Source organism: Polypterus senegalus, chromosome 16, assembly GCF_016835505.1.
Source record: "Polypterus senegalus isolate Bchr_013 chromosome 16, ASM1683550v1, whole genome shotgun sequence".
Lineage (NCBI taxonomy): Eukaryota > Metazoa > Chordata > Cladistia > Polypteriformes > Polypteridae > Polypterus > Polypterus senegalus.
Genome location: NC_053169.1, coordinates 68,486,520 through 68,500,107, shown reverse-complemented (window position 1 = coordinate 68,500,107; position 13,588 = coordinate 68,486,520). Strand labels below are relative to the sequence as shown.

Genomic DNA, 13,588 nt, shown 5'->3' with positions numbered 1-13,588 from the left:
TTTGATTATCATTATTTCTTTCAATCAGGTTCGTATTTGTTCGATGTGTTGTGTTCAAGTTACATTCCGTGTTTGTCAATCGTTGTAAAGATGACAGGTTTCATTCATCGATTCGTTTCTTACTGCATCAATAAACAGCTCGTCTTCTTCTTTATCTGAGACCTGACACACTGCATGCACGGGGTTTTTTTTTACACTGTCTTCCTTTTGCAGGACATTGACTTTTTCCACCGTGTGCTTTGTTTCCACAGTAGCTGCATTTATGAATATGCTTATCAGACGCTTCATATTTTTTGCTGCCTTTTCAATTGTGTAATTCGGTTTTTGTTCAGCGCTCTTTGGAACTGTTGCTTTTTATCTGTGCACTGCGTCAGTTCACGTGAGCCACTCGGTGTACTTGCATCGAAGATTCCCAGCTGTGCTGGTGCCATCTCGTGCTATGTTCATAGCTTTATTTAATGTTACCTTAGTCCTGGCACTTAAAACTTTCTCTCGCAGTTTCGCCGAGTTTGTGTCAAACACCACCCTGACCATCTCATCTTCCTCTCCATAAGCACAGTCCTTCACCCGTGAATATTTACCCGTGGCAGTTTGCTATTGGATTGCCGCTGACGGACGGCCTTATATGGGCAGGCACTAAATTACAAACGCCAGCGCAGCCTGTCTATGAACTTAATTTAAAGTGTAGGTTTACATCGTGCTTTGTTTCCGAAGTAGCAGAACTCATGAATATGGTTGTATATGTCACTCGCTCGCTTCTTATTGTTTCGCTGCCTTCTCAATTATATAATGCATGTTTTCTTGAGCACTTTTTTGAGGTCTTCCTGGTTTTCTATGTACTACGTGATTACGTGGGAGGCGTGATGATGTCACACGAAACTCCGCCCCCACGGCGTTGAAGCTCATCTCCATTACAGTAAATGGAGAAAACTGCTTCCAGTTATGACCATTACGCGTAGAATTTCGATATAAAACCTGCCCAACTTTTGTAAGGAAGCTGTAAGGAATGAACCTGCCAAATTTCAGCCTTCCACCCACACGGGAAGTTGGAGAATTAGTGATGAGTCAGTGAGTGAGTCAGTGAGTCAGTGAGTGAGTCAGGGCTTTGCCTTTTATTAGTATAGATATATACATATATATATATATACACACACACACATATATATATACACACATACACATATATATATATATATACACACACATACACATATATACATATACACACACACATACATATACACATATATATATATATATATTTATATATATATACACACACACACACACACACATACACACATATATATATATATATATACACACACACACACACACACATATATGTATACATATACATACATATATATATATATGCCAGCAACACTCAGGACAATGACAACACAATTACATTGTCAATCATGTTACGTTATTATTAAAATGTTTTCTTTTCTTTTTCATTACTTCTTTAACACACTACTTCTCCGCTGCAAAGAGCAGGTATTTTGCTAGTAATTTAATAAGTTTGTAATAATGATATGATAGCTTACTAGGTGACAAAAGAGTGAAGCACAAATTGTCTTAAGTCAGTCAATCATTATCAAAGAAAATAAAAAAAAAAAAAAAATCTGCTTGCCATTTGTATATGACCACTTGTATAATCTTCAAGTAATGCCAAATGGGACATAATTTATCAAACCACATTCCTAAGAATGTAAGGCATGGTATCTATACTAATAAAAGACAAAGCGTTCACTGACTGACTGACTCACTTACTGACTCATCACTAATTCTCCAACTTCCCGTGTAGGTAGAAGGCTGAAATTTGGCAGGCTCATTCCTTACAGCTTACTTACAAAAGTTAAGCAGGTTTCATTTTGAAATTCTACGTGTAACGGTCATAACGATCCACAACGTTCACCATGTTGAACTTTCTTATTTATGGCCCCATCTTCACGAAATTTGGTAGGTGGCTTCCCTGCGCTAACCAAAAACGATGTACGTACTTATTTCAGTGGTATGATACCACTGTCAGCCGCCATATTGAACTTTCCAACGGTCTTTGTTACTTATGTGCCCATCTTCAAGAAATTTGGTACGCGGGTTCCCAACGCTAACTGAATCCTACTTATGTACATATATACGTCCATAGCCTTCCACGTTGTTGGCTGGCTGCCTGCCTATATAAGGCCGTCCGTCCCTCCGGTCTCTACATTCCCTTCCTTGCTTCGCCACGAGATTCACGTCTCCCTGCTGATAACTACAGCCTTTTTATTTAATCCACGGCTTCTCTGCTGTTTTATTGTTCATTTATTACAATTATAGTTATTGTGTAGGTATTTTAGACTTACTTTACATTGTTCAGGTACCCATTTCCTTTATCGTTCCTACCGTACCGCCATTAAAATGTCTATCGAGGTGATCACCATCGATCAAAGAACTGTCACTTACAGAGTGGTTTCCATGCCCGGAGATGGCACCTGCCTTTTCCATTATCTTTGTTACATACTGCACGGCCATATCAGGCTCACTTTTGATATCCGGAGGAACATTGTGTCTTATGTATTGAATGATTGGGACAGGTTCAAGGTGTGGACTGATGATGGTACTGGAGATAATTATACTACACAGGAGCACTATAAGAGTGAAATGCTTAAGCCCTTCACCTATGATTCTGCATGCGAGTTGATGGCTGCCGCTCAATTGTTCAGTTCTCGCGTTCAAGTGTACCGAAATGGCCAAATATATTTTACACCTTTCGACAACCGCCAATGCCTCTTAAACATCTTAGATTCACAGGTGACGATTTCAGTAGTGGACAGTTTGATGTTTATGAATGTTTAAACTCTCAAAAGCTGGATGTGAGGTTATTGATGAAACCGGTTATATGCTTACAATGCTTGACAGATGCCACCTCAAGGTGTCACTTCAACACAAGTCCTGCAAATACTGTCGTAATTGAAACAAACTATGAAACTCAAACCGATTATGACAGCAGCAATCCAAGCTGTGAGATTTGAAACACGATTACTTTTCACATGGCCAACTGTACGTTGCATGCTCAGGAGTAAGCTCAGCGCACAGCTTGGTCATATTACAACCGAAGGGCCAAAATGACAATGTGGTATACAAAGAGATCCTTAACAAATAATTATTGGCATATTTTTCCCTCAGTTTAAAAAGGTTTAATTTTCTTCTTGATAAAAATTTTAAGGCAGTACTTCACCGCTGCGTAGCGCGGGTATTTTGCTAGTTTATAATATTCTGTATGCAGAGACTGATAATAATTACAGTCGATTCCGCTTAATCGGGACACCAGTTAACTGGGGCAGCCGTTTATTTGGGCCAAATTGTAAAGAACAAATCCAGACAGTGTAATCATACATGTTTTCCGTTCGGTTATTTGGGCCAACATTTCGCTTATTCGGCACAGGAGCCACTGGCGGTTTTAAAGCGAGATGGGTAAGATGAAAATGAAAGAGCTCAGTTCAAAGTAAATTTTTCAAGAATCGCACAAATGAAAGATAAGGAGTCCCGTTATGCGAACCACTCAGTGATGCCCGCGAGGAGCAAGAGAAGGGTTGAGCCAGTGTTATCTTTAGGAGCTTCTTGGTCATTTGCTTTGGGAGCTCTGAAAGTCGTGTTTGAAAATGTGAAGTGGTGCTGAAGACATTTTGTATGTTGAACTTCGACAACGCCTTTTTGGTAAGTGATAATAAGCAGCAATTTTTTTACCACTTGTTTTAAATTGAGTCGTGCAAATCATCTGAAAAATTACGAATTCCATGATGGTTGATAGAATTCTTTTCTTAATTTCATTCGTGCCGCTGTTAGGATGCCACAGAAACAATAAACGCTCTCCGATAAAATTGACTTTGCTTGATAAAATTTAACAACCAAGCGCCTAACACAAGCACCCGTATGCTGGAGAAGAAAATGGGCGTTCTGAAATCAACTATTTCACGTGTTCTAAAGAACGAGCAGAAATTGAGAGGTGAATGGGCATTGCGAGAAAATGCACAGGGAACATCCCGTAAACGGAAGTGTGAAGGCAAGGAACCAGAAGTTCAGGACGCTCTCAATAAGTTGTTCGTTAAAGTGACTACAAGTGACGTAACTGCACGAAGCGTGCGCATCAGTAGGCCTATTTTGAAAGCGAAGGCAGAGGATTTAGCTAAAAAGTTGGGTCATGACGAATTTAAGGCAACAGATGGATGGTTGTCTAGATGGAAATCTAGGCATGAAATGAAGTTAAAGAAAGCACATGGCGAAAAAGGCAGTGCTGATGGTGACGGCACTGAAAAGAGGAAGTCTAGTAAATTACCCGAGTTTCTTCAGCAGTTTTGTGCAGATGACATTTACAATGCCGATGAAACTAGCCTGTATTATCGTGCAACACCTGACGGTTCGCTGTGCTACAAACACGAAACGCTAGTGGGTTCCAAGAAAGCAATGGATTGCGTAACTGTATTATGCTGTTCTAACATGTCAGGAAGTGATAAAAGGAAATTGTTAGTTATAGGTAAAAGCGCTAAGCCTCGATGCTTTAAGGGGCTTAGAATGGATGGATTGCTAGTTCTGTACCATGCAAACAAAAATGCATGGATGACTTCTGAATTTTTTTCAAAGTGGTTATCAGAATGGGATTTGAAATTGCAGCGCAAGTCGAAAAAAATTCTGTTGCTTCTTGATAATTGCACAGCTCATCCTCACTTAGATTCTTTGAAAAACATTACAATTGGAATTTCTGCCTCCTAACACCACATCCATCCTGCAACCAATGGATATGGGAATTATAAAAAGTCTGAAAACTTTGTATCGAGGCAAATTGCTTCCAGAATGTAGCTCACCAATCGAAGAAAATCTGCTGCAATAAAGTTCAACAGCTACGGATGTTAGTGCGAAGATTAACATATTGCAGGCAATACAATTTGTTGCTGACAGTTGGCGAGAAATAAGCCATAGCACTATCCAAAACTGTTTTGCCCATTGTGGTTGGAAGAACTCTGAGCAGTCGGAGACACGATCTCACAGCAACTATGTTGATGAAATGACTTTGCAGGTGCAAAGTATGGAAAATTATGAGGAATTTATCAGCATTGTTGAAAATGAAGATTGTGACGATGCGATCGTCGAGGAAATTGCTACAAAATGCAAAGAGACAACAGATAACTAAGAAACTGACGAAGCCGATGCACATGATGAAATTGAGCAAGTGACTCATCAGGATGCCAGAATATTTTCCCTGAATTGCTATTGTATTTCATGCAGACAGTCAACAAGGGCAGTCCTTAATCTGCATTAGATGCATGCGCTGAGTTTGTGTAATGCCAGCCCATAAAGAGAACAAGACAAAGCAAAATCCACGGTTTTCTTAATAAACAGGATTAACTATCAGTAACCACATGTATAAATCGATTTACTACCTTTCTCTTGTTATTTGGATAGAAGGGAATACGGTATTATAATGTTTGGATGACAAATTTGTCAAGTCGTTTTTAAAAGAATAAAAGGCAATTTATGGTGTGCAACATATATTCAAACATACGTAACGTCTTTCTATTACAAAATTTTAGCTTTTTTTGCGTACTTCGCATAATTGGGCCAGCTGCTTAACTGGGGAAAAAACTCTCCATCCAGATGTGTTCCGATTAGGCGGAATCGACTGTAATTATAATAATTTTCTCACTACTCAAAGCGCTCAGCAAATGTAGGTTAAGGGCCTTGTTGAAGGGCCCAACAGAGCAGAGTCCCTTTTTTGGCATTTACGGGATTCGACCGGCAACCTTCCAATTGCCAGTGCAGATCCCTAGCCTCAGAGCCACCACTCTGCCTATCATACCAGTGATTTTACTTATTGCAATTATTGACAACATATAAACTGCATTGGCTTCTAATTCTGTAGAGACAATAAGCAGCTTATATAAGCTAAGAAAATCACAAGCAAGTGCTTCAAGCAAGTGCTTCAGGGCCAATAAGCAGCAATCGTCCTTTTAAAAGGCAACTATAGTAGGATGTACACATCATATTTATCACTTTGAGGTTTAATATGGTTGTCACAGCAACACACATAAGAGCAGCTCAGGGATATGAATTATCAGTTGTCATTTAATTGGTTTCAATGCATTTCCCACTTTTTCTGAAATGTTCTGTCCAAATGGGTCAGAGCTACTGTAAATGCTATATGCACATTCTCCCATCAAGTTTTCTTGTATAAATACCGCCTGTTGCAGGTAAATTTGCATAAGCACATTTTGGGGCACTTTCTTGAGGACATGCAAGTATGTAAGTACTTGATCTTTCATGATTGCCCATCTTCTGCAGGTAATACAACATTAATAACATTATAGCTTAACACTAGAATTATCAAAGCTTTTGAAAAAATTCGGCCCACCTTAAATCCGCTCGCACATCTCCATCAGCATCTTTTGTCTTGTAAATGTGTCAATAAGCCCAAGCAACCTACTATCCCATCCTCCCACCTCTGCAGAAAGTACAAAAACCTCTCCCAACTCAAGCCTTGTGTATCAGGGTGTCAGGTACCAAGAGATGTATAGGATAAAAAAATATACTTTTATTTGTAACACGTGCATTTCACGTGTGTTCCGTGCCTACAAAGATCTATTTAAGTGTAGGATGACAGGAAATGCTAGAAAATGTTGAACACATACCTAAAAGACAAACGTTTTACATGTTTTAGTACTAAAGACAAAATTTTGACATGAAGTGTATAATGTGTGAAGTCCAAATATCAAATAAGCACTTTCACAAAATGTACAAATATAACAGAACAAATACGGTAAGAGCAGTCACAATTAGACTGCAGAGCTTCCTATGTTTGATCTACATATGCATGCTTACAAAGTACATGTGTACTGAAGCGACTTCAGCTGCAAGTGGAAGCTCCACGCAGTTGTCTTTACGATTCTGCCTTTGTCCAAAAATGGTTTCATAAGCTTTATGACCTTAGTCTCAGAAAGTCTTCTTCCCCTGGGGCGACTGGGATCTTTTCCTGAATAAAGATCAAACACAGTTGCGTAAGGTGTGACAGGAGCTTCCACCTGCAGCTTAAGTCACTTCAGTACACATGTACTGTGTCAGCGTGGCCATGTCAATCAAGCAGAGGAAGCTCTGCAGTCTACTTGTGACTTTACGCTGTAGGAAGATAAGTAAATAAATCAAGGTAAATAACATTCAATCTGGCTTTTATATAAGTAACATATAAATGTTTCTTATGTAAAGACCATCACAAAACAATCAGAAACAGGACTTTGCACGATACATCGGTGAGCTCTGTAAGACGTGCTGCTTCGTTGGAGGATGGGTGTGGGGCAGACTGACTGGCAGGATAATGCCCTGACCTGTTGGTGCATCCAAACGGTGCCATGTTTCACCTTTACGCTTGGTGCAGCTGCATTGTTCTTACATGTGAGTGGATGTTTCTTGTGGGGGGTGGGCCTTCTGTTCTTCTCTTTCTCCCATGTAAAACCCTCGTCTTCATCCGAGTTCACCTCTGTTATAGCATGTCTTTATTTGAAAAGTAACAGCGTCAGATCAGGGCAAGCGTGAACACGACTGAAAAAATAAAAATTAAAAAAAAAAAAAAAGAAAAAGCTAACTTTTACAAGTATACATTTAAACAGGCTGTTACAGACTCAAATCAAATGTATATTTTTATTGTACAATAGTAACAATAGCAGCTCACTACTCAAAATGTTTATTTTGAGAAGCGGGGAGGCTCGAACCAGTGACCTTTTGAATAGGAGTCACCAACCCTTACTGCTACATTACCAAAGAAGTCACGATATCAAGCCACACTAAACCGATTTCTTTTTCTTCCGTTATAGTCTTGAATAAAAACACACTTGTTCTGTTATATTTGTACCTTTTTTTAAAGTGCTTATTTGATATTTGGACTTCAGTCTTCGCACATTTCATGTCAAAATTTTGTCTTTAGTACTAAAACATGAAAAATAGTTTGTTAGGTATGTGTTCAACTTTTCTTGCATTTCCTGTCATCCTACACTTCTAGATCTTTGTAGACACGGAAAACATGTGAAATGCACGTGTTACAAATAATATTTTTTTTTAGCCTATACAGCTCTAGGTACTAGACTCCCTGATAAACAAGGCTTGAGTTGGGAGAGGTTTTTGCATTTTCTGCAAGGGTGGGAGAATGGAATAGTAGGCTGCTTGGGCTTAGACACATTTACAAGACAAGACGGAGAGGTGCAAGCAGATTTAACATTAGATTTACCAGAGCCTACGAAAAAACTTGTAGATCAGTCCCACCTTAAATCGCTTCACACCTCTCCATGAGTGACTTTTGTCCCGTAAATGTGCCGATAAGCAGCAAGCAGCCTATCACATCCCCCCATCGCCACAGTTTTCTCAGCTCAAGTCTGTTGTGAAAGTGTTTATTTGATATTTGGACTTCAGGTTTCACACATTATACACTTCATGTCTACATTTTGTCAATTACTACTAAAACTTGAAAAATGTGTTTTTTCGTAGGCTCTGGTAATTCTAGTGTTAAGGTGGGCCGGATTTACGAGTTTTTCATAAGCTTTGGTAATTCTAGTGTTAACTTCATAATCACTACTTTCACCCAGGTTAGTAATTATTTCATTGCTAAGGGTTATGTGCTAAGGATGGAGATACAAGGGACACTCTACTTATGAACAAGTTCCATTCCTGTGGGACATTTGCAATCATATTTCATATTGTCACGGACGACACACGTGGGTGCGATTCCCTAAGTGGACGGGAGGTCAGCCCTATGCCACAACAAGGAGAAGGGGAAAGATGCCAATGCCAGTCACTGGTATTCCAGCTGAGTTGGTCTCTGGGATAATATCCAATCAGGACGACAACATAATGGAAGGGCAGGGGAGAAGACCCAAGAGAACTACTGGCATCCCTGACACAATGGGAGAGAACTCGCTACAGCAATGTTACATCTGCGGATACCCGTAAGGCACTCTGGACAATATAGTTAACTAGAACAGCCTTGTTGAGTTCCATGGAGCTGCTGCCATAGGGTGCTACAGGGATTCTTCATGCCTGCTTTGTGGGACTTCCATAGCACTTCAAGTACTACCGGATGCTAGATAAAAGAAGCTGCTTGACCTCATCCATGCGAGTCAGAGTCAGATGGAAGTGGACAAAGCTCACCTGGGATGTCTAGAGGAAAAAAGGAGAAAACTGAAGAGAATTGTGTTTATTGCACTATGGGAGCCTCTGTAAAAGACATTTGTATAAACTGGTTTTATTTGAATGGAACTTGTGTTTGTGATGTTGGGTCTGAACTTGAAATGGAAACATTTTTTTGACTGTTAAAAAAAAAAAAAAAAAAAAAAAAACAACTCACAAAGCCTTATAACATTTCACAGAAGACATTCAAAATTATTAATGAAACAACAATGAAACAAGAGTATTGCACTCTAAATCACAAAAACACAAAGAATTTAAACTAAAGTGAACCATGGGTATGAGTAACCTTATGACTGAACTATGGGTGCTCCGATCCAGTTTTTCTATGGCCAATACTAATCACTGGCTTCATGTTACTAAAACTGGATGATTCCAATACCAATTCAGATTTTTTCCCTTTACTTTTTTTTTTTTTTAATACTAAACTCCTTCAATAACCAGTCAGAGAGAAGCCTTAGGTTCCATATTAACATTGTGTTTTTATAATTAATCTGCAGACCACAGGTGTTACCTGTTCAGTTTTATTAGCAAAATGAAATTCTGTCAAATAAGCGCTCAGCAACCATAAAACAAAAATTAACTAATAAAACATGTAAAAAAATATTTAACATTCATACCTTAAAAATTCTTATCATAGTTAAATAATAACTTTAATAAAATGTTCATATTTATCAAAAAGATACACATAAAACAACCCAATTTGGCTCTCAAGTTAACAAGCATTATTGTTTACTTAAGAGTGAGGGTAAATTCTGCCCTTTTATATCATAAAGTTAAAAATAAGCAATATGAATGTAGTCAAATAGTTTTTATGTTTATTTAGCATTGTTACAAAGCAATCTTTTCATTACCTGTGAACTAGCGGCAAAGGTATGAAGTTTAATACAGAAGTCATGTCCAGGCCACAATCAAGCATGATGGTAGTTGATTTGAACTTGAGAACATTACATGGCAGGGTGGGGTGACCAGATAGGCAGTACTAAAAATATTAAAGAGATAAATTATGTAATAAAATGAATGTCTTATTAATGTAAGGAAAAATATATTTGCATTAACATATATCTTACAACAAATTCACAAATCCTATTGTATATTTTACAGTAATTTAATGTTGTATTAGTATTAATATTGTCAAAAGTACAGCATGCTACTTCAGACATGACAAATTCATCATTGATCCCAAAAATTAACTGCAAAGGATATATCAAGACTGCAAAAGTTACTCTGATATACGAGGGACGTTGAAAACATTTCCACACTTGTATATTTTTGTTGGAACCTGTGAAGGTGGGAGGAGTAGTAATTGGTCGTGTCTGAGAGTGTTATGTGATAGTTGTATCTGGCAAGCTGGCTGCCCTTGCAGTTAAGTATAAAAGTTGTCACCTTGTGGTGAAGATGGCTGCAAACTTCTAAACTTATAGATTGCACCAAAGAGGAACAGCGTTCTGCAATACGCTTTTTGTGGGCAGAAGGTATGCTGGAAGCACAAATTCATCTCCATACGTGTGCTCAGCATGGGGATAAAATTCTCTATCATACAGTCAACTACGAGTGGATTGAAATGTTCAAAAATGGCCATACTAGTGTGACAGATACAGAGCACTCCGAACGTTCAGTTACAGCCACAACCACAAGGAATGAAGAACGAACCCTGGAACTGATTAGAGAAAACAGAAGAACAACAGTTGAAGAGGTAGCAGGAGTGCCGAATGTAAATGTTGGATCTGCCTATACCCGGATTCATGACAGCCTTATGATCAGTAAAGTGTGTGCCAGGAGGGTGCCTAAGCAACTGACAGAGGAGCATAAACGTGAGCTTCTGATGTTTGCTCCCAAAACTTATCCTGTTATCGTGAAGAAGGTGACAATTTTCTGCAGCATATTATAGTCGCTGGTGATGAAACATAGGTTCACCATTACGAGCCTGAAAGGAAGCGATTGAGTATGCAATGAAAGCATTAATCATCTCCTGTAGCAAAGAAATCCAAGACATAACCATCAGCAGGAAAGCTGATGTTGACCATCTTCTGGGACTCTCAAGGACCTATTCTCAAAACCTATCAGGAACGTTTAACAACTGTCACAAGTACAACATATTGTGACATGTTTCAGAGAGATTTGAAACCCACAATCCACTCTAAAAGAAGAGGAAATCTGTCAAAGGGAATTGTACTGTTGCACAACAACACCTGTCTCCATACTGCAGCCCACACATTGAAAACCCTCAGACAACTAAACTGGGAGGTTATGGAACACCCATCTTATAGTCTGGATTTAGAGCCATCTAATTTCCACCTTTTTGAATTGCTCAAAAAGCTTTAAGGGGAAGAAGACTTTCATGTGATAAAGGTGTGAGAACAGCGGTGCATCAGTGGCTACGCACTCAACTAAAAACATTTTTACTGATGGCTGGGAAAATTGCATCACAAAGGAAGGTGACTACGTAGAAAAGTGATTTGTAATTTTTTTTTAATGTGATTTTATTAGAATTTCAAAAACAAAAGTATGGAAACTTTTTGAAAGTCCCTTGTGCATTAAAGCTCAACAAAATATAACTTTTTTCCAAAAGGAAAAATTAAAGAAAAATCCATATTCCATTGAAGCTAACAGGTTAAAATGGGTGACAAATATTGGTGCAGTATTTAATGCTGGTGTCCCATGGACACAACATCTCACCTGTTCATATTTTTGGTTCTCACGTTACTGCCCATCATACCACTGCATCAGAGCACCCACAGAATGACAGACTATATAGAGAAATTCTTACCCAAACCAAAGACATGTTTAGCATAAATAAATAAATACAATTGTTCATAGAAATAAATTATTGCCACAAATACCAGAAAAAATAAGCATTAACTTATTTCCAGTTTTTTTTATTTGCAGATTTCTTCATCTCTTATGTTAATGAGCAGGGCACCCCTAACCTTTTCTAGAGTACTACTGGAAAGGGTGCAAACCAAGGAGAAACAACAGTATCTGACCGATTAGTTCTCTTCACTTCCCTCTAGTCAGGCAATGACTTCCACAAGAAAGCCACTAACTGTGGTGCTAAGGGAAATGGCTGCAATTTATTTATTTTTGCCGGTATTCATAAGAGCCTCCAAAAAAAGTCAAATAGTATAGGTGGAGCTTAAAGGTAACATTGATTTGGCCTTTGCCAACTGAAAGAATGGAGATTATTCCCCTCTGACGCATTGTGCACTGAACAGATATGCAAGTTTGTGTTGCCACTAAGACTTTAGCTTGATTACTACAACCTTACTGGAAAAGGAAGGAGAAATTAAAAAAGCTCATCACCTGAGGACACCAAAACAAGGAACCTTAAAAAAAGATTTAAACTTTTGATCTTTCATGTGGCCTTTCAACACTCCTTTATTAACATTTCTTTAAGATGTTATATTAATTGACATTCTCAAAAATCACAAAGTACCAAACTGCATCTTATTCGCATCTGGATACTATATAGATATGATGCATGAAATGTAAACGGGACTCGAGAGTTATCTGTTGTTGAACTGATTCATGGTAAATGGTTTAACAGGCTAAACTACATATTTAACCCAGATACTCTATGGCAGGGGTGCCCACACTTTTTCGGCTTGCAAGCTACTTCTAAAATGACCAGGTCGAAATTATCTACCTACATTAAAAATGCTATTTTATATCACACACACTGAGCATATTTATGTATAAATAAAATGCATGTTGTGTACCTTGCATAACTGAATAACCTTTATGGCACAATAACAATTCAATACATTTATGGTCACTACTCCATTTGTATTTAATAATCGTCATGTGGGAAAAGGCTGACTCGCATAAATAATTAGAGCCGAATAATGCAGTCAAGGTGCTTTGAATTCAGCCGAGTGAAAAAAGACGGCTGTCCGATTAACTGCAATTTTACTTCCCTCTCCTTTCTCTTTCTCAGATCGCTTTTTGGAAGGACGTCAGTTTCGTAGTTTTTATGAACAGCTCAAAAATGCCTTTCAACATTTTCCTTCTTTGGAATAGTAATGATAGATTGACAGATCAGACAAACACACTTCGATTGTGACATTGTGAGAAAAAATTCCTCTTCCAATTCCACATCAAGCGCATACCCTCCCCAAACATTTTTTTTTTAAATCCCTTCTTTAGTCAATATAAATTAGAAGGCTAACTAGTAGGGCTGCACGATTAATCTTTTTTTTGTCATGATAACGATATTCATGACTCACGATCATTAATAAATATCGTTGCGATTTTACAGTATAAAGACCAAACTGATTTTTATGGGCGGAGTTTACGGATTGGACTGCATCACTATGACGTTACTGCGTCTAGATTGCAAGCGCTTTCTGAAGCAGTAGAAGTCAATAGCAGCAATAAC

The 13,588-nt window shown here is 38.4% G+C and overlaps 1 protein-coding gene across 1 annotated transcript in view; it reads right to left on the bottom strand.

The window, feature by feature from the left end:
* Window positions 1-13,588, bottom strand: part of ints9 (integrator complex subunit 9) — a 288,812-nt gene that overhangs the window by 270,068 nt on the left and 5,156 nt on the right. Inside the window, exon 2 of the mRNA XM_039738053.1 lies at window positions 10,065-10,192. Coding sequence (XP_039593987.1) covers window positions 10,065-10,192 — 128 coding nt within the window. The remainder of the gene's footprint in view (window positions 1-10,064; window positions 10,193-13,588) is intronic.